This window comes from Aptenodytes forsteri, unplaced genomic scaffold (genome assembly GCF_000699145.1).
Source record: "Aptenodytes forsteri isolate BGI_AS27 unplaced genomic scaffold, ASM69914v1 Scaffold271, whole genome shotgun sequence".
NCBI classification, from domain to species: Eukaryota; Metazoa; Chordata; class Aves; order Sphenisciformes; family Spheniscidae; genus Aptenodytes; species Aptenodytes forsteri.
In genome coordinates, this window is record NW_008794602.1 from 96,847 (window position 1) to 117,653 (window position 20,807).

Sequence of the window (20,807 nt, forward strand, 5' to 3'; positions counted from 1 at the left end):
GGGAGGGTGGGGGGGGGGGGGGAAAAAAGGAGAAAAAGCCATGATGCACCTCGAGTGACTGCTATTGTAACACAAACAGCACCAGTTCCAAGGGATTGGTGGCTGCAATGAAATTCTCTTTTAAAACAACAAAGACACTTTACAAACTTTCGGAAGTGAAGATGGGATAGGCTGTGTTTGAGGAATATGCAATGCCTCATGTCAGCCACTGGCTGAGCTCTCAGGTAATACTGTACGCATGCTTCTTGCGTTAATGGGCACAAAAGCAGTTTTACGGAACAAAGCCTTATGTCCAACACAGAAAAGAAGTCCAATATGTTTTCCATGCATGTGTTTCCTCCCTGTCTCACAGAGAAACAATATGTTTGTATTCAGATTTCCCAGGCTGCCAAATTCCTCATCAAAATCACAACTACAAGACCTCTCCTGACCTCCAATCCTTCCAACAAGAGAGCCAAGGATCTTTGCTGTCAGATATTAGTGCCTGTACCCAACAGCTGACAGCACTCCTCCATGCCCATAAAGATCCCAGGTCTTTAACCCAAATCTATTCTTGCAAAAGCATCCACAGAAACAGGACCTTGGGAGGAGGTGGACTTCCAGTTCATCCACAGCAGCCCAGCCTTTACCTCCAACCTCTCTCCAGCTGGGGCTATAAAGACCCAGCATACTCTTGGACATTTTCCCAGTAATAAATAATGTATTCTCCCCTACCCAGGCTACAGTTCCCAGGCTTTTATCTCCCCTGTTGCCATATGTTGTTCCAGGGATCCCTGCTAACCCCCTGACATTTTCATCTGTCCGCAGACTCCGCTGTATGGCAACATGCCGCGTGTCAGGAAATCCCACCTTTGCTTGCACCACCAGAGAATTAGCACATAGCGAAAAGCTTTGGTGCTACCCCACCTCACCGAGCAGGAGTAAAGATGCATCAATTCAGTTTATAAAATATTTCTGCAAACCTGATTTAAAAAATAACCCCAAATGGCATCACTTCAGTTTGGAGGCAAGGGTCGGAGGTCTGGGCTCATAACCAACCTGTCAATTAGCTTGCCCTGCAAGATGGCAGGTAAAAGGTCGATGCCGTCAATCTGTCTGTCACTGGGAGGCTGCAGTCCCGCCAGAGAGAGGCTGGTGGTGAAGAGATCCATCACGTTGCCCAGCTGATGACTGACCTGAAAAATCAGCAGGAACGCATTTGCAAAAAGACCTTCAGTAAAAGCCAAAACGAAACAGGCTGGTTTCCACCAAAGCAGAAGTATTGCTTCCTGAACCTTCTCCGCTAAGCATCTTTTGAGAATATCTCCCTTTACGGTGCTGCAGTCACCAGCAAACCTCCTATTAAAATAATAAAGGAGATGATCCATAATTCTCCACTTCCAGGGAGCATTTGCATTTTGGTTCACTTTTTCATTTTCCTCTCTTTCTTCTCACTTCTCGCTATGCATCTACTTTACAGGAGCATGTTTTCGCAGAGTTGAACTTAATTTAGCAAATTCCAAGTCATTTGCGGCTTGAAAAAATCAGCACTTAAACCAAGAGGAAAAAAAAGTCCTTGATTTGTTACCTCTCCAGGTCATCTCTGGAGTCCAGAATACCCTGAGAGAGTTCCCAGAAAGCACACGGATAGATGGATAATAACAAAAAGAGCCCGATGACTTCATCTGCAAACCATTTCCAACAATTCAAGAACTGTAAAGTTGTGGTATTTTTAGTATGTATTTTAATAAGGGAGAAAAACATCTGGTTTTGGCTCCAATGGAGATGTGCAAGCTTTCCCCCCCTCCCCCCCTTGCTTTTTTCTTTTTTATTCCTTAATTGGAAGACATACTTATCTCTCTGGTCTTAATTATTTATATTTTAAAAATCTAAAAAGTCTGTTCTGACTGATTCTTTCTGAATCTTTGCTCCCATCCTCCCTGTGGTATGCTACAGTTATCTGCCGTAGGATGTTTAATTAGCCAGCGACACACTAAATTGAAGCAGATACATTCAAATCAAGAGCAAGACTGTTTTGCACCAGGATGCACCAGCACAAGATGCGACATGAAAAGAGCCTTTTCAGCCGTACCACTTGTTTGGAGACAAGAAGCCATCTGATACAAGCCCACATCTGTAAGTACAGAAGCACTTTCTGACTGAAATCCAAGTCCTAGCAGCAGCCCTGCGAATGTCAGTGTGAACATTACAATGCTGGGACTATCAAAGACTTTTTATCTCCAAATCCTCTTTCTACGCACAAATGGACCCCAGCCTGTAAGCTGACACTAATTATTTAAATACGACAACAAACGATAACATGATAAATGAATTTTTGCGAGATGCTGGCTCAAGAAAAAATAAGCTGAAGGGAAAATGCTATTTTTGCTGGGACACTAAGCCTTTTATTAAAAGACCGGGCTGAAAAAAGTGAACAGTTAAAGGAAGAATTAACAAGTTAAAAAAAGAAACTGGAGAAAGCAACATGCAGGGGACTGATTACAAGTTTCACATTACAATATCACATTACTTGATTACAGTAATTTCAAATTTTAATGGCTTTCATTTATCAAAAGGTGTTGGCAGGAACACATAATATTAAAGCTGCATGCAAGAATACTTCCACAACTCTTAAGAAGAAATCAAAGTGCAAAGCTCTAAGCACAAGAGGAAGCCTGGCCATGGAAACCCTTGCCCAGGAAAGCAGTTGGATCAGTAGATCTTGCAGAAGGCCTCAGGCATCTGAGGTTAAGCCTTATTCATGGGCATTGCTGCAGCAGGCAGCCTGAAAGAGGTCATGCTCAGCCTGTCCTTGTAGGCAGTGACAAATAGAGATGAGCCCACAAATCCCTCGCAAAAAGCAGATGTATACATGAAGTTCCCTTTCTGCATGGAGAAAAGGATGGGGATCTTCTGATACACAGCTGTGGAGAAGGAAACAGAACTGAGCCCTCCAATGGGGTAACCCTGCTTCTTCCTCTCCCCGGGGCCATTTGGTGAACATGGACCGCTGGGGAGAACCAAAGCCGGCTGTGCCGTCCACGAGATTAACTGTGGCAGGCAGCGCTGCGTGCTCCTTGGACCGTCCCCTTGCACAGGCTCTTCTCTGGTCTCAGATGTGCATGCAAAGAGGACTGACATTAAAAAAAAAAACCAAACAGTACACACGCGTTCAAAAAAAAAAAAACCAAACCCCAAACCCAAACCGTCAGCTCACACATTACAGAGCCGGACAGCCTCACGAGCCACTGGTGTTGGGAATGCTGCACTCCCTCTGAAGTCAAAGGGGATTACAAGTGCTCAGCATCTCGGCAAAGATGCTCAGTCCCTCGAGGGCTCATCTGCCAGCTAATTTACCCCGAGCATGCCTTTGGAGAGCTGCGGGGTCAGCAGAACACCATATGCAGAGCTCAGAGTCTAATAAAGAGGAGATCTGGCACATGCCTGCTCCCTGACAACTGCTACGTCAGGAGCAGGCAGGCAAACTGGTGTCTGAGACTTCTTGTAATTAGGTCTCTCACAATTTATAAGGCAAATCCGAAAGTGACTTTTCTTCTTGTCGCTCCATTCCCTCGCCTCAATCTTTTGATAACAGGCAGCAAGAGGCAATCAGTGACCTGAGACTCGTGCCTCTAATATCACCTAATTTATACATCGCCTTGTGACAATCCTGTGGGGCCACCACGGTCTTCTTGCACTGGCCCTTACTAACCATAACCAGATGTAGATGACTCTCTTTAATCATCCAATTACGTTTCTGGTCTCAGACAACATTTTTCCATGAAGCAGAGAAAACTTCTTAAGGAAATTAAATGCCCATGCCACAGCCACTTGGATTTATCTGTGCTCTGCAGCACCACATTGAAGAAGGGGAGAAAAAAAAAGGTTAATATTTGTATAAAACTTTGAAGTATTTTCAGAGAAAAATAAAAAAATTACCATTTTCTCCTGTCAACAGTGCTCTTTCATTCTAGTTGCCTTTCCCATTTTTTTTTTTTTTTTTTAAGAAAAAGAAAAATCCAGAGAGGGCAACAGCCCAGAGAAAATAAATAATATATAAAAAAGAGTGAGATCAGATATTGCTCGTATCAGTGAGAAACAGCCGGTATTACTCACGTAAGAACGGATTTTTCCCCCCTCTTTCCCCCCCCTTCTTTTTAATAAACTCTCCGTATACACATAACGTCTTTAAGAAAATGAAATCCTTTTGCTGTGGGCCACGTCGCTAGAAGAAATAGTCACCACTGCTGTTATCAGTGCTTTCAAGCTTTAACTCTGAATCAAAGGCGACAATTAATAAAGTCGCCCCCGCCAGGAATGGAAAGGAGGAAAGCTAAATATTTGAAACTGGGTGAACAAATGTCAGGGTGTTTTTAAATAAAATCCTTTTACAGTTATCACAGCGAGCAGACCTGATATCCCTGTCTAATTCAATTTCAATTTGCGCCCCATGGGAGATAGTGAAGAAAAGGTTGCAATGCTGTCTTTGGGTTGATATGTTCTTTTCTCCTTCAGGAAGCAGGCACGAGAGAGGAAGGGGAGGAGGGTGAGGGAAGAGAGGAGGAGGATTCAAATACCAACAGAATATGATTCTTTTTTTCTTTTTTTTTTTTTCCAGCTGGATCCTTCCAGAAGGCAGATGTGATGTGGGGAATGTTGAAATGCTGATTTGTTGTGAATTCACCTGGAAAACATAGCTGAGGAGGAAACTGCAGAAAGGCTGTTTGTGTGCGAATAAATATTCCTGACGGGGGACCAGAATTAACTGAATGTTGATGCCAAGAGCAACACGCACTCTTCAAGGCATCCCTCTCCCCCAAAAACCTGCAAATTAGCCAACTGCACCAATTATCCTAACCTCTATCAATGTCCTGCCAAGTGTTCACAATCCTGTCACCTAACTTGTTTAAATAAAAAGGTTCTCCTTTATTTAAGCAAACAAATGTACCCTTTAATAGAAACAAAAAAACCCCAATCCTATATATCAACAAGATATTAATAAACTGCCAGATCCCACCAGCGGGATGAGCCTTCCACCCAATAACTGGATTTCACTGGCCAGAGACACAAGCCCTCTTATTCTGGCTGAAGTTGTGCCAGCTGAAATGGTTGCTGGACCTCCGCCTGCTCCTCAAAATGTCCACGGCTGGAAAGGAACAACCGTTGCACCGGGAGCAACACCAGCGCAGGAAGGAGGAGTTGACCCTTCAGCTTTGTGCTTGGCACTCCTGAGAAGCTCTTTGCTTCCACCCTGGTTCAGGGCTCCCAAGCCTTTGTTTCCTTCAGCTCTTTTGAAAAGAAAGAGCAACGAGAGACTTTGAAGCAGTTTTCCCACATTTTACAGCTACTTGGACTACACAGGACTTAGGCTGACTAGTTTAAACTCGCAGTCAAGAAGATGTTGAAGCTGAAGACTCCGTAAGATACAGAAAAGAAGCCAAAAATGTACTAGCAAACACGTGTCTCTTCACTTACTATGTCAGTGAAAGAGGCGATTATGAAGCAGTAACTACAGGCGCCTACAGGCCAACGTAGCGTGAGCTGTATTACACGGAAGCAATGCCAAACCTCTCACCTGCGGTCAGTGCTGCTGTGGGTACCAGTGCTGGAGCCTCGATGGCAAGAATACAAGCAGAAAAGACATATAAGTAGCTATCACATATTTACTCATCAGTAGCATCACACAGGGGTCTAACTCAGAGGAAAGCAGCACATCCTGGGGACAGAGTTCAGAACAGACTTCTCAAGGTACCCGAGTGGAGCCCAAGAGGACATCTGGGAGCATAACACCTGCATGTGCAGACATTCGGCAGGCAGCATCATGAATCGGAGCCCAGGATAGGGAGGATTTAAAGTTAAGCACGTGCTTAAGTGCCAAGGATGATATCAACAGCGGTGGAGGAGGAGATTTTTGGGCGCATACCTGCCCAATAAGCCTTAAGCACACTGTCCAGCTCGCTGAGCATGCGAGCTCATGCAGGGGCTCATGATAGCACGGCGTTGGTCAGTCCACCCACCTATGCGAACACGTTAACTCTGCACAGAAATGACTGTTCACAGGAATTCAAACAGCAGCTTCAACTGTGGCCTCAAGCAGGAAGCCATGCATCGCAGCAGGCTACCGAGAACGTTCTGCACCACATAAAGCTTCACTGCTGCACTACATGCAAAAGACTACCTGTGAGAGGGGTACCAGCCCGATGCAGTTAGAAAATAAGCAGGCACGATGATTTCTCTACTCATGTTCTTAATTATCCTCAGAGTTACTACAATGGAAAGAATTTTTAAATTTGGTATTTACTTGTCCCCATTTATAATGCATGTTTACTTTTAGCACATTATTCAGTTTGGACATGGAAAACAAAACAGTCAGCTTCAGTTTCATGTTCTCATATGCTAGCCCAAGGCTGTTGTACTTGGCTTGTAAAGGCTTTATGGAAATGTTTAAATTTAAACAAAAAGACTGTTTTCATTTCAAACTAAAAAAAATAATAAAGCATCCCTAGTAGGTTTTGTGAACTCTTTAAAAATGATGAAACCAAACTACCCTTCTGCCCTCAGCTGCAGATCTAAGCTATCTGTTGGCTTCCTCCTAAAGGATAAATTATCATTATCCTGACTCAATTAAACCACCGAAAAGGAATGCAACTTAGAAAAATGTTTTATTTATGAATAGTTTGCAGTCTTAAGCACAGCGCCCAGTTAATGAAGTATCACTTTCTTCAGGGATGAGAGATGCTCACAAAGGGGAGGGAATCTGTATTATTTACTGTGAACCCTGCCTGCAGAAGAATTGATTGCATCTTTCTTTAATGAGGACTGGGACAAGAGAGGCTGGTAGTGCCACTGGAGGATTATTTTGAAGCGATCATATCTGAATTTGTGTACAGGCAGGAAAGAGCAATAGTCTGGTATCTAGACCTCCCCGAGTGGAACTCTTATCAAACACCAAAGCGAAAGCCGTTGAGGGTCAAATCGCTTGATACTTCAGGGCACAGAGAGTGTGTGTGGGCAACACACTCCTGCTCTAGACTGGGACGCACATTAGCAATGTGTCTTTACACTCCAACTTGTTCAAACACATAACCCACTAAAAATACTGTGGTCCAAAAGACTAAAGGGTTTAAATAGAGCAGGAAGACAAAAAGACCAGACCGCTTGGTGCTCGCAGAAGGGTTAATCATAGACACTCTAGATGCAAATGTGCAATAATGAACAGGAATGGCATCGTTCTCTAGGGGCAGTATTCAGCTCCTTATTTAGACAAGCGTCTTGACTGACACGATGGGCATGTTAAAAGTCTGATCCAAAGCCCACTGAAGGCAGCAAGAACCAGTCCATTCACTTCAGTCCACTTAAGACCGATCAGAATTGTTAAAAGCAGACACTTACCCCTCCTGCAGGTATATGTCCGGGCCACCAAGCAATAGCTGGCTCTCTCATGCCACCTTCAAAGGTGGTTTGTTTGCCACACAGGAAACGACCATTGCTTCCTCCTAGAGAGAGAAAAGAAGCCATAAAAACCACGATATGCCAATATCATATTTCAAAGGGACACTGTCAACTAGGAAATTTTTAGGCTAGTTTTAAACGAATTTTCACTTCTGCATGAATGCTTCTTCAACTAACATGTCCAGAGTTGTTTTGGGGTTTTTTTGTTTTGTTTGTTTGTTGTGTTGGGGTTTTTTTAAATATCCCTTTATGGTGAAATTTTAGGAGTGTCTTTTCAGGTCAGGGAGCAAGTGACAGTTAAACACAACTTGCTATCAACCAAAGAGAAAAAGCCAAAAACCAAACAAAACAGAAAATACTTCACTGGCATTTTCCTTCCCTTTAAGGATGTTAACTGCTGTTTGTAACTAAAGGAAATCTGACACTTTCAGGCAGAAATAGTATTTTTTTCATAATCCTTTTAAAGTACCAGAGCAGTATTAGATGCAGATATGAGAATGAGAAATATAACCATGCATCCCCTGAATGTTCACTCTCAGAGACAGCAAGTGCTTTGCAGGAATGTCTGGGGTTTTAACCCAACCTTGTAGCTAAGCTTGCTGAGGAATAAACAGTGAGGTCTCACGACTGATTCCAGGTCACACAAAGTCAAACACAGTGGTTCAGCTGAAATCAGAACTCAGAATACTCCCTGCTCTGTGGTCCAATAACCACGAGACAGCCTGCCTCCAAACAGAAGAGAGTGGGTTAGAAAATCAATTTGCAATGACTCTGTTTGAGAGAAACAGTCATTTAAACAAAAGAAAACTTGTGAAGTAACAAAAATACTTTTTCTTCTTGATGTTTTTCAAGAGAGCTAAAGAAGGAGGGACTCTTCAACTGTCTGTAAGTACTCAGAAAGCTCAAATATGCATTTGGCAGATGGAGAGTAAACACCCTGCTAAGCTGTTGTGCCTGGTCCTAAATAAATTAAAAAATATTCACCCCCTGATAGTGGAGCACAAAGTGGAAACGCACACAGGTGAACAGCCACACTGGGTTAGGCCAAAAGTCCATTTAGCCAAGGATACCTCCTCCAACAGTGAGCAGAAGTAATGAACATAAGCTAACTCTAAATGTAAATGCTCTGCATTTTGAGGCTTCTCCTAACTGCACAAAGGAAAACCTCACGTACAGGTCTCTTCCCCCCCCAGACATGGAGATTTAAGCTTTGATGTCACAACCCCAGCCCAGGTTTATTCATCTGAGACTCACCTTCTTTAGGAGCTGAAATGAGAGCAGCCCCATTATCAGAGGTGAAAAACACAAAAGTGTTCTCACTGATACCCAGCTTCTGAAGATGTTTTAGGATTTTTCCAACGCTATCATCAATTTCTCGCACAGCATCCCCGTATCTGAGGCAAAAGTAGATGCAAAACATTAAAGGCAGCAAAAGAGGAGAAGTGTCACACAGCATAATGCATTGCAATCCGTCACAATGCTTTTAGTGGACATAATTTATACCTGTGCTGCAGAGAGAAATACTTCTTTTGTGCATCAGGTACTGTACGATTCTGTTCCATTGTCACTGCAAAACCCGTGTCTCCTATCTGCAGAGAGCAACCTCTCTTGGGTATTAAGAGTATTAAGAATTTGTACAGATGTGAGCCACTCTTGGACAGAGACCAGCAACTGATATAAATTTAGCTATAAAGTTCTCAAATACAGGCAAAGCCACCTTGCCATAGACTTGAAGCTGATAACATACCTTTGCTTATGGATGCTGATTTGAAACTGCACTCTCAGAAGCAAGGCTCACAATATCTACAGAGCTCTTTGCCTCCTGTATATTGCGTTTTTCATGCACGCTTTTCTACTTGCTGGTCTGATTTACAGGCTTTTAAAACAGGCACTAATCATACAAAAACCTTCCAAAAAGTCATCTGTGCCACATACAGCACTTCATTACTCACACAACTGGCAAAGGAGCTTAGACTTCCCCTTCTCCCCCATTTTAGTCACATGATCTTCATTTCAGATTATAGCAAAATTACTAAAGAACAATCCAAGCAAAGTCCTCACTAACTAATGTATGTCAGCACACACATACACTTTTGAGAAATGATCTGCATACTTGGATCTAATAAACATTGCTTAGGTTTTCTGTTTCTGCAGCATGAGGTATACATTAACACACCCCACACCCCCCCCCCCCCAACAAAACCAACACCCACAAAAACAAGACTTACAGTCCCCTCTGACTAGTGCCCAGGAAATGTTTGGAGGCATAAACAGGAGCATGGGTAGCATCAATTGCCCAGTATAAAAAGAATGGCTGCTGGCTGGCCTGCTGCTTGCTAATAAAATCGAGAGCTTCCTGTAAACAACAATAAAAATGAATTTAACGGAATCATCCTCTGCCATCTAAATCTCTCCAAAAAAAGAAGCATAAAGTCACTGCGGCTTAGAAACCAGCATTAAAATAGACAGTACCTGCAGGTAGATCTGAGTCAAGTTGGCTTCACCCGTCTTCAGATCAATTTTGAAATCTTCATAATACCTTAAGACAAAATGAATCAGAGAGAAAAAAAATCAATCCTAAGGAATATACAACATAAAAAGGCTTTTTCCCCCCACCCTTTACTTACTGTGTAGGTAGGTGACAAACAGGTCACGTTGCTATTCAGCAAACTCTCTTCAGATATTAAAGAGAATGTCACCATATTTTTTCTTATGAGAGAAAGCAGTGAAACAGCTAGATCCAAATTAACGACGACTGCAAGTTTTGGACAAACCTGAGCCACCGACCTTTCACTGTTAAGCTATTAGAATAGGGGTAGTATGCTTAAAGATCTCATGCCACTACTCCTTCAATAGAGAGCTGTTTGATATGTGTGTAAAATTTTCAGAAGTACACAACTTCCAGTGAGATAGAGCAATCCTGGAATCAGAACTTGGGCTGCTTTGAAAACATTATGTTTGAAGTATCTTTAGACACCAATTAAACAAAGAAGGGTGGGGGGCAGTCCTCAGGAGAATAACAGCAAGTGAAATAAGATGATACCAGACTCAAAAGCGAATGGACAAGAATGGCACAGACTGCAGACTTGGAGCATAGAATGGTGTTACGCAAACAGACAAAAGGTTATTACAAACAGGAAGAGAAGAAATAAAGAGGTCTTTCAGTACAGAATGGAACCAGCTTCCAAGAGAAGTAGTGGAGTGAAATCATCACAGGAAACCTTTAGGGCGCAACAGGATAAGCAAACATCTCTGGGAGGGAGGCACTGTAGGGCAGTCACATCCCTAGATGGTCCACACGCAACAGGCAGGTTGGCCTTGCTACTCAGGCCTTTATTAATCCTCAGAATCAAACACCTAGCTTCACATTTAACAAGCTTCAACTTTAAATTTAGATGGTAAGGTAGAGATGAGGAAGACAGGATTCCTACAAAAAGTGGTTTAGGAGTTTAGAATGAAGTTTAGTAGTCAACTACCATGCCGAGTCTCTGAGGTGCATCAATACCGTAGAAGTAGGTCTGTATTGTCTCAGCTTTAACTGGAAAAGTCAGAGTGCCACAATCACAACTGAGAAGCAGCAGGCACTGCCCAGGCAACAGTGCTTGAGTACCCTTTGCTGCCAGCATTGCCTTCAAAACCTCTTCTTCCCCGAGGAAGCACTATCCTCGCTTCCTCTCCTAGATGTGAAATTCACATACCTCTTGACGGTTAATCTATGCCTTCCTGTTTCTGTCTGCCTTGTGCGTTTTCCCACAAGGCTTTCCCTTAATTCTGTCTTAGCTCAAATGCCAACCACCACCCAGGCCTTGTAAGGCTGGGTATTGGCCATCCCCAGACTAGAGGGAAAGTCCTGTTCAAAAGTATGACGGCAAAGCAAGAGATGAGAACCTGGCACAGGATCTTGTAGAGTCCAGAAATACGAATGGGTTTAGAAAAGAGGCAAGACTAGTTCATGGAAGTTAAGTCAGTGGCTATTAAAGATCTGGACACAACCTTCAGTTTAGGAAGGTGTACAACCATACAAGAGAAGGACCATTCCGCGTATCTGTTTTCTCATACCCTTTCTATAAGCATTCACTACCAGTGGTCGTCGCAGAGTATAATGGATTAAATGGGCCTTGGGCCTGACCCAGAAGGGCTGTTCATGTCTTTCATTAACTTTTACAAGCGTCTTTCCTGCACTGGCTTACTGCTTAACTGCTGGATAGTCAGGGCAATCCGTAGTAAGCATCTCAGATCATATATGAGGCAGGATATTCCCAATGCTTGACACGCTATAAAGGTCCTCTTTGGCGAGGTGTACTTCACCTCCACAGGGTGAAGTACCTGTAGATCACTGCCCATCCAACTGAGCCTGTAACTCTGATTCTGAAGCAACTGCTGTTTTTGCCAACCCCTTTTCACTGAAATGGGTTTGCTACGCTAGCACTTATCTTCCAGCACTGTAATGTCAGCAGGGAAAGCAAAGAAAATAACATTACCAGGCAAGTAGCTGAATTACCTGCCAATCATTTCCCAGTCCCTATACACAGGGATATTGGGGAGCGCTCTGTTATCAAAAGGTCCAAAATGGCAGTTCGGGGATCCAAACCATTCATCAAACCCATGCTTCAGGGGGTGGAACTGGGGCCTGTGACCCAGATGCCTAGGAACAAAAGAAAGAGATGAGTTAAAATTCTACTGCAAAGAAGCAAATAATAATCTCATCAGAATGGCATGCAAGAAAACAATCTTTGCCTAAGAAGAAAAACTTCAAGCATTTTAATCAAATAAATGACTGCAGAGCACTGTCTTGATCTTTCTCATACTTGTTGCAAGTTCATCCATGCAAACTCGCTCCGGTGCTTACATATATCCCATTTTAGTCTACTGCCCAATCTTTGTTTTCCGTTATTTCCTTCTATTGGTGTCTTCTCTCACAGTGTCTCGATGATCTGAACTGATGGACTACGCTGCCCAAAGCCACTGCAAAGACGCACATAATGTTTTACTTAAGGATCCTGATCTATGACAAGTCATTATTATACCACTAAGCTGTAAAAACACAAGGTAAAGCTCATGAAAAGTACCATTATATCTGCATTCCCTTTATGGAGTATTCATGCTGCCAAAATGGTACAGAGAGACCTGAATGTAAATGAGAATGAGTTCTTTACGTTCACATGTGAACATAAGACACGTTTAGCTACTCCTGATGAAGCTCCATTCTACTATGCAGCTTAAAAATTCTCCGTCCTTAACTTCAAGATGAAGCTCCTCTCTAATCTCCAACTTCTATACTGCAAATTCTCCGTTTCCTTCATTTATACTATCTTGAATATACAGAATGCCCATCCTCTCCCAGTCTCTAAAGGAGATCTTTGTAGCTTAATGTTTATTGAATCATTCCAGCTTCCACTCACAAGCCTGCATCTGCAACCTCTCCATTTTGTGCCATCACCTTCTGCACACTTTCTGAACATAAGGGGCATAAAATGCATTACCTGAAGTAAAATGATCCACGGTGTTATTCTGTTCTATTCCAAAATGAGTTATAAGAGAAAATAATCATCATTCCAGCTATGATCGTATCTTGGTGATGTAACTAAAACTGCAAGTCTGACCTGCAGGATTTTACCCCTTCCTCATTTATATGCATGATAATACAAAGCTATTTCTGGCTGTTTATACCACAGGGGACCTGAAAAAATATTTTATTCTAAGAAAGCCCTAAAAGAACTTACAGAGGAAGAGACTTGAAAAAGGTATCAAATAATTACTGAGATGCTGATTATTCTCCCCCTCTCGCAACACAAAAAATAGAGAGATATTTAATGAAACGCAACAAATTCTAAACCGATCATGGAAAATACTTGACTTGCAAACATATAATTAAACTGTGGAACTTACTGTCACAGGACACCCTGAAAAGTTTTTAGAAGGGATGCTGAAAGGATATAAAAATCTGCTGGAAAACTTAAAAATCTTTACAAGCCCTAAAATTCTATGCGTGGCTAGGATGAGACTCCAATTTAACTATCGTACTTTGCATTTCTTTACACCTTTCTAGGAAGCAGGTGGTGTGCACAAATGATAGAGACCGCTGCTGTACAGTATCACTCCCTAGTCCTGTCCAGGATAACAGTTCTTGGGTGCACAACGATAGTGCACTTGCACGTTCATATTTAGTCTGCTTCTTGCTAACAGCTGCAGGCCCTTCCAGATTTGCTGTTTTCCAAATAACTGCCTGGAACCAATCTGTATTTGCGTTGTTTATTTCTTTTCCCTGGGTGTATGAATTTACATTTATTAGCACTGAACTGCATCTTATTGCATTCAGCCCACTGATCCAATTCTTCACGGCCACTCTGCTGTTTGGATTTGTGGTAATAAATAATTCACTGTCTTAGGTTAGTTTGCTATCTTTCCAATTTCAGCAGCACCGGTGAATCCGACCACAATTCAAACTCACTCTTCTCTAACTCGTTAACGAAACTGTTAAATAAATTGTATCCCATGACTTTCCTAAACAGTATCCCCCTGTTACTACTCCTGTCCGAAGTCTCTTCATTAACAATTATTCTGTTAACCAAGCAGTACTCCTCTGGTGTCTATGTAGTTTTGAAGTTGCTATTTATGCATTTATTTATTACAGCACTGTTCCAAACTGTGAATCAACTGTTCAGAGATCCCCAGACCCCATGGGATTCCATGACAGCCCACAAGCACATTTGAAATTCCAATGTTACAAATGCACCAGTTTCAACTATTACACCGTTAATTCCACTGTGCTTGTTTGATCTGAATATCTTCCAGGCTTTTCCCTTCCGATTCTTCACAGACAACACAAAATATTGGTTTTTAAAAGTTCTGTATCCTCTACAAAGACTATACTGTACTTCCATGAAAGTCCATAAAGGGCAATATTCACAGAGTATTGGATCAGCCCTCTAGGTCTTTTAAAACACCTAGTATCAACTATCCCAATCAAGCCTGTTCCTATCCACCCTGCCCTTCTACACCCGATGAACAATCTTCAGTGTAGCCCTGGAGATGTCTGCATCTCTATTTCTATACCACACACTTCTACCCCCCCAAAAAGAAGCTTTCACAATTTAGTCTACTCTATTAACAAAAAACCCCAACATATAGCAGGGGCCAAAGATAAAAAGCACGTAGGTGCTCAAGGCAAGTTCCAACGGAACATCTTGGTGTTTTTTGAGAAAATTAAGTAGTGTGATACATGGATGAAAGCACAAAGAGTTGAAGGGTTTATAAATATATATATACACACACACACACCCCCGTTTCAACTCTTTGTATGAAGATATATGTATGTACTTGTAATGGTAACACTCAATTCAGAAATTGGTCACAGCAGGGGGGAAGATCCACCACAGATTTCAAAAGTTGGACATCTGAGCTTCAAAACAGTTTTCTTCCTGCAGTTCTGGCTGTTCTGCTGCTCCTTCACAATACATACACACGCATACTGCAATCTCAAAGCAAGAGATCTTAAAATAAGTTTACCATTTGCCAATGATCTTATTGATGTAGCCAGCTTTCTTCAGCAACTCTGGAAGCAGTAATTCAGAATCTGGGATTCCTCCTACTATATCCTGTGGCGTGTATGCTGTGTAAAACAAACAAAAAAATTCTTTCCGACTCTTACAAATATTAGAGCAAACAGCTCATGGCTACCCATCATTAGAAGTGCTGTTACTGGATCAGAAATAGCAATTAGTTTGAAGTTCCAGCAATATCACTCCTTGGAAGTCCTCCCAGGCCACGAGATGAAGAGAACAAATTAATTAAGAGAGATCAAAGGGAGATCTCCACCCACTTGCACACCACGGCCAATAATAAAGGGGGCTGCCATCACAGAATGAAGGCGAGACCCTTGAAAGGGGGGGTCATAAAGAAAGCAAGTGCTTTAGGTATGCATTGGAGTTGCCTTTACTCTTGCAAATTTGCTTTGTATTTTCTAAAACGAAGGCATTTTTTTCCTAAGTCACATGATCGATTCTCTTGCTCAGAGTGCAAGAGCTGAAAGAAACCATGTCTCTCCCAGTCCACAGTTCTCTGGCCCTTGAGACTCTAAGGTGTGACTTTGGTTAGGATGGAGATAGCCAAGCACACTTGCTGATACACAGTGTGAACCAGTAGGTAGCTGCTGATTCTTGCCCAAGCTTGCACAGTTGCACGTGGCGTCTGTCACACTGGAACCAAAAATCAACCCAGAAACGTTACGTACTGGTAATCTGCCCTGGAAGCACCATGGGCACAACAGTGCTATAAAACTGCCAAGGCTGAAATGGTTAGAAAACTGGCTGCTGAATAAAACTGTAAGCAGCTTGTTCTTTACTCTGGGCGTTAGCATACGCCCCACGTGACTTTCTTTCACCAGACAACAATTAGACTGCCCAGAGGAAACACTTCTCAGCCAGCAGAAGCAAATGGATTAACCAGCCTTGTTTATGTCTCTTAATTTGAGGAGGTTTTCTGCTTGATGAGGAGGAAGCAATGCGTTTCACACTTATTACCAGTGGTTAACATGGTAATCTTTTTGTGCCACTCTGGAAGATCCACAGGGGAAGATCACCGAGCCAAGCCTTTGTTCAAAGCAAAACTTCCTACAAAGCACGGAGGGAAATCAAGAGAGGAAGGCAAATCAGGAATGAAGCCCATACCGTTTCTGGCATGTGCATTCGTGGTGTAAAAACCATTCCTCACTGGGAGACGGCCCGTCAACAGTGCTGCCCTTGCTGCAAATAACAACAAAAAGTGTTTTCTTTACATGCATTCTCTGCTTAATATTAATATTATCATATTAAGGCTGAGGACAGTGCACTGACTGAAGCACATCAGTGTCCTTTTGCCACAGCCAGCTACTAAGATCACTCACATTAGAACACGCAGCAACCCCCCTCTCCAGTGAGCCATGGAGATAGCCAGGTTCTGATACGACACCATTTGAGTCATTCCAGGACAAACCCGACTGAAATTTGGCCCCCCTATTAAATTACCCACTGCTGAAGAGTAATTACTTTCAATAGTCAATGTAGCAGCCCTCCTATCTCAGTAATTCTAAAAGGAAAACCTGACGTATATATGTAAGAGGAAATGGTAACACAAGCTGATTACATGCTTAAGGCTAAGTTTTCAAGCTTGCCTGAACAAAAGTCATGCAGTAGTGAAGAAAGAGCTGTCCAGCTTTGACAATAAGTCAGGTCCTGACTGCAGGAAACATTTAAACAGATGTTTAACGTTAAGCATATGCAGTGCCACCACTGGACTTAGCAGGACTTCAGCATATTTTAAATGCCTTTTCTGAGCAACGTCGTCATCAGCACACTGACAAATTATATCCAAAATGAAAGCCCAAATAAAAAGCCCCCGTTCCTCATTTTTGTTCCGGTTCTTGGCTGCCAATCAGGTTTGAGGAAAAAAGAAAGAAAAAAAAAAACAACCCACCCCACAGAAAAAACAGGAAGGATAAAAATATCTGCGTCTCCCAGAAAAAAAAAACACCACCCCACAGAAAAACCAGGAAGGATAAAAATATCTGCGTCTCCCAGACCCAAACGTTTCTTTTATCTATTGTCCCTTCCCCAAGAATCTTGCAAACCACCAGGGTCCAAAGCAGGACACAACCTGCTGCCATTCCTTGCATGAAAGTCTCACCAAAGCCAATGGAATCAGACAAACTCTGTACAAACTATGTTCAGCAACAATTTAGACACCGCTTTGTCTGTTTATCCCAAAATAAGAAAGATGAAAAAACATGCAACGACCGAGGCTAGAATACTAAACCAGAATGTTTTAAAAAATCCTTTAGCTGGACTGATTTGATCACTAAAACACGGCTTTGTATGAACCGAAGATTGTACGTTTTCCAATCAAAACTTAAATAAAAAGGGAGCAAAATGCAAGATCAAAGCACCAAATTCAAACTCTGCCCTGAGGGTAATCACTGGTTTGGTTGCTAGTTCATGTCAGATGCTGGCAAACGTCCCAATCTTCTCAGAAGGTGGCATGCTTACATGCTAGTTCAAAACTCAAGTTTACTCACATGGAGAACAGAGGGGGTTGGCAGTATAAAAATCCAGGAAAAGCATCCCTTCTGAAGCCATCTGGTCTAAGTTAGGAGTTTCCTTAGAAGGCTCTCCGAAAGCTCCCAAATCACCCCAACCCATCTGTAAAAAGAACACACCAAAAGATGTAAAAGTACTTTTACTCTTCCACAACGACAATGCTTCTGGGCCCACATAACGCTTTTATTGTATCCCTTCATTTCCAAATCTTTATAGTGCTCATCTCCTTATTTAGGGAGTACTTCACAAACGTGATAAAAATGATCTTCCCCAACCCTGCGAAGCAGGGAACTATTACACTTTTCATTGGCAAATGGGAAACTGAGGCACGCGTGAGATTAAATGACTTGCTAACAGGCCTTAAAACACTTGCAGCAGAACTGGGTAAGAACCCTAACGCCTTCACTCTTACTCAAGCGCCTGAAGGCTGGCAGGCGCACACATACCGGGGAGGAAAAGGAAGTTACACCTGATCTGCTCAGTGTTGTACAGCTGCAAAGTCTGACCCTTCAGTCCCTGGCTACGTGGTTTTGTGTTGGACCATTGACCCCAGGACTCCATCTCAGCCTGCTGCATCTATCTATCCATCTGTGTATATGTAATTAGAAATGCAAGGACAAGGTCTAAACGCAAAAGCAGTGCTGCTGGAAAAGAGGGAAAGTGTTTATTTTAAAATCAAGCTCTGGAGAGAAACCTGCCAGAGGCATCATATGCCATTCTGCTTATTTGCAAGACAGCGGTTTCACCCTGCGCCTTCCTCCTAATTCAGAGAGGTCACATGCCACGAGAACCGTAAAATCACCATCACGTTGTCTACGTTCGTTGCTGAAAACTATTACTGGTAATAATACAAATAAAAGTAAGTGACTTACAACAGAAGGTTCTAGAAGGGAGCAACTTAATGAGCAATTAGGCACCATGGTTGCTGGAGATTATATTATGCTTTGAAAGAGGCAATAGCTTTCTTTAACACAGATGCATATCAGGTGAGCAACTGATACGGAGGGCGTAATGCATCGAGATCTTTAGAAAACCATCTGTCTGGTCCCATTTGAGAGTCTAACATTTACACTGCAGTGGTGCAGTTTGGAAAAGAAAATTGCTGGAGAGCTGCAGAGCCGGCTGTTGAGGTTTGAGTGAGGAGCAATTAAATGTTACCACCTAACACTAGGGTGTGGAATTAACATGGACTCAACGGGATCACCCCCGAGTTCTTGATTCTTCAGTGTCTTTATCATCAAGGAAGAAAGAAAAAAAGAACATCGTGTTGCTCTAATTCACACACAGTGACAGAGTCACAGAAATTACCGAAGGATCAAAGGAAAAAGACCATGGAAATGTATTTTTAATGAACGGTATATTAAATAAATAAATAGTTCACAGAAGCTCCAGTCAGGATCTGTGCCTCATCACGTCTTGTACCGTACCAACACTTCTAGAGTGGGATAATCTCTGCCCCAAGGAGCTTTCATCTCGAAAATTACGAATACCAGCTTGGGGGGAAATAATTCTGAATGGAAAATTGAGATGGACTGCCGGAGGCTCAACTGGCCAGAAAAACTAGGCTTACAAGGTAATTATCTTGTACAGGAGTGTAGAAACACTATGAAATCAACAGTCATGTTGAATTGGCAGAACGGAGCCAAACAGGCGATAAGAGCTTGCCCACCCTTCGTGTCACAAACCCACCCTCATTAGCTTTTCAAGTAGCTTAAAATGGCACACAACACGTTTATAATACAAACACACCTGAAAGATGACATGAAAATATTGGAAGAGAAGCAAAACAGGAAGATGGCAGCAACAACGTGTTGGAAACGAATATATTTCCTTACCCATGCGGCTAAGACCACTACAGGGTGCAAAAGCGAAAAGACTTTTAGTTGGAAACAAATCTGTGATTATTTCTGCTCTTTAATGATTTATTGCCTTTTTTTTTTTTCTTCCCCCAGTTCAGAGAGCAAAAATTAGCGGAATTAGTTTTGTTCTTGTTTAGATTTTCAGGAGGCAAGTTTGGGTTTCTAAAACATTTCCTGAAACGTATTGGAGTTTCTTCGTCTACGCTTGTAGATGCACCTTATTCAGTGCTACTACAACTACATCCATCGCTGGTATTAGAAGATATCGCCACAATTATTTTTGTAGGCTACAAAACCAAGCCTTAACTTCAGAACGATTCTACCAAGGTTTGAAAATCACCAAAACATCCTGTTTTTCAACATTTACCAGCCGGTGGAACCCTTCGCCAAGGACTGTGGAGTTAATTGCTCAGTCATTATGAACAGACTGATAGATAAGATGATTAGACTTCTAGATAAGGTATGTAGTTGTGTAAGCACCGATTCCAAAAGACTTGCATATGGGCTTGACTTTATAGATCTGAGAAGTCTCATTTGTTTTCAGCAGGACATCCACACACAAGGAATAACGAGAGGTTTGTGTGCAGTGTCTCTAGTGCAGGTCACCCAGGGCAGCTCTGCCCTGAAGGAGGGGCAGGGCAGGGATACGCCAGGCCTGGGCCTTCCTTTCCTTTCTTCACTGCTTCTTACACAAACTCGGGAAAGGACTCAAGAAAGAAAGCAACCGAGCGTGATGGCTTTCAGAGTAAGTACTTACAAACTTATTTAAATATTCCTGCTTATTTCAATCAAACTTTTCAAGATCATCCCATCAACCCGTGAGCTGCGCCTGAATCACTGTGCTGAAGACCTCTGACCATGAATCACGGTACAGACCCTATTCACGTGCTGTCCCACAGGCGCTGGCCTACCGACAAAGGGAACAGATGTAGCAGACGGCTGAACACGGAGGCCACGCCACCTGGAAGGGGTGACGCGTGAACCTGGACGCTGCGACCTAGGTGGGATCGTGCACATGAGGGAGAGCTCTGCTCGGCAGGAGTCAGTGAGACAGAGCTCTAGGGAGCACAAAGAAGCAAATAAATGCTCAAGACACGCTCTCAAAACACAAGTCTTGCCAGGCCCAAAAATGGCCCTTGATGTGCACTTCGGAGGATGTCCAGAAAGAGTAATTTGCAGGATAAGGCTCATGGAGAGCCAACTTGATGAAACCTCTATTTAAAGGCCTCTGCCTCGGCACCAGTACAGCTTTGGACCTAGCCCACGCGCCACGATGCTCCCGCGAACTCGGGGACGACCACCACGGCATCTCTGACATGCCGTGCAAACAAATTTCCCGGGCATCGGCAGAACGTTTCTAACAGCGGCCCTGCCCGCAAGGCGCTGGTGCTCAAACCGTGCCCCGCCGAGCGCCCATCGCCAGGGCCTGGGTGAGGGTGGGCCA

The 20,807-nt window shown here is 42.9% G+C and overlaps 2 protein-coding genes across 2 annotated transcripts in view; one reads left to right on the forward strand and one right to left on the reverse strand.

The window, feature by feature from the left end:
* The window catches only part of GALNS (galactosamine (N-acetyl)-6-sulfatase), a 45,180-nt gene extending 27,574 nt beyond the window's left edge, over nucleotides 1–17,606 (reverse strand). The window contains exons 1-9 of the mRNA XM_009273067.2: nucleotides 17,483–17,606; nucleotides 16,101–16,175; nucleotides 14,941–15,043; nucleotides 11,933–12,076; nucleotides 9,904–9,970; nucleotides 9,660–9,787; nucleotides 8,686–8,825; nucleotides 7,372–7,475; nucleotides 1,039–1,175 (exon numbers count right to left, since the gene is read on the reverse strand). Of these exons, the coding sequence (XP_009271342.1) occupies nucleotides 1,039–1,175; nucleotides 7,372–7,475; nucleotides 8,686–8,825; nucleotides 9,660–9,787; nucleotides 9,904–9,970; nucleotides 11,933–12,076; nucleotides 14,941–15,043; nucleotides 16,101–16,175; nucleotides 17,483–17,606 (1,022 nt within the window). The remainder of the gene's footprint in view (nucleotides 1–1,038; nucleotides 1,176–7,371; nucleotides 7,476–8,685; nucleotides 8,826–9,659; nucleotides 9,788–9,903; nucleotides 9,971–11,932; nucleotides 12,077–14,940; nucleotides 15,044–16,100; nucleotides 16,176–17,482) is intronic.
* Nucleotides 17,607–20,096: 2,490 nt separating this feature from the next.
* The window catches only part of TRAPPC2L (trafficking protein particle complex 2 like), a 5,015-nt gene continuing 4,304 nt past the window's right edge, over nucleotides 20,097–20,807 (forward strand). The window contains exon 1 of the mRNA XM_009273083.1: nucleotides 20,097–20,108. Coding sequence (XP_009271358.1) covers nucleotides 20,097–20,108 — 12 coding nt within the window. The remainder of the gene's footprint in view (nucleotides 20,109–20,807) is intronic.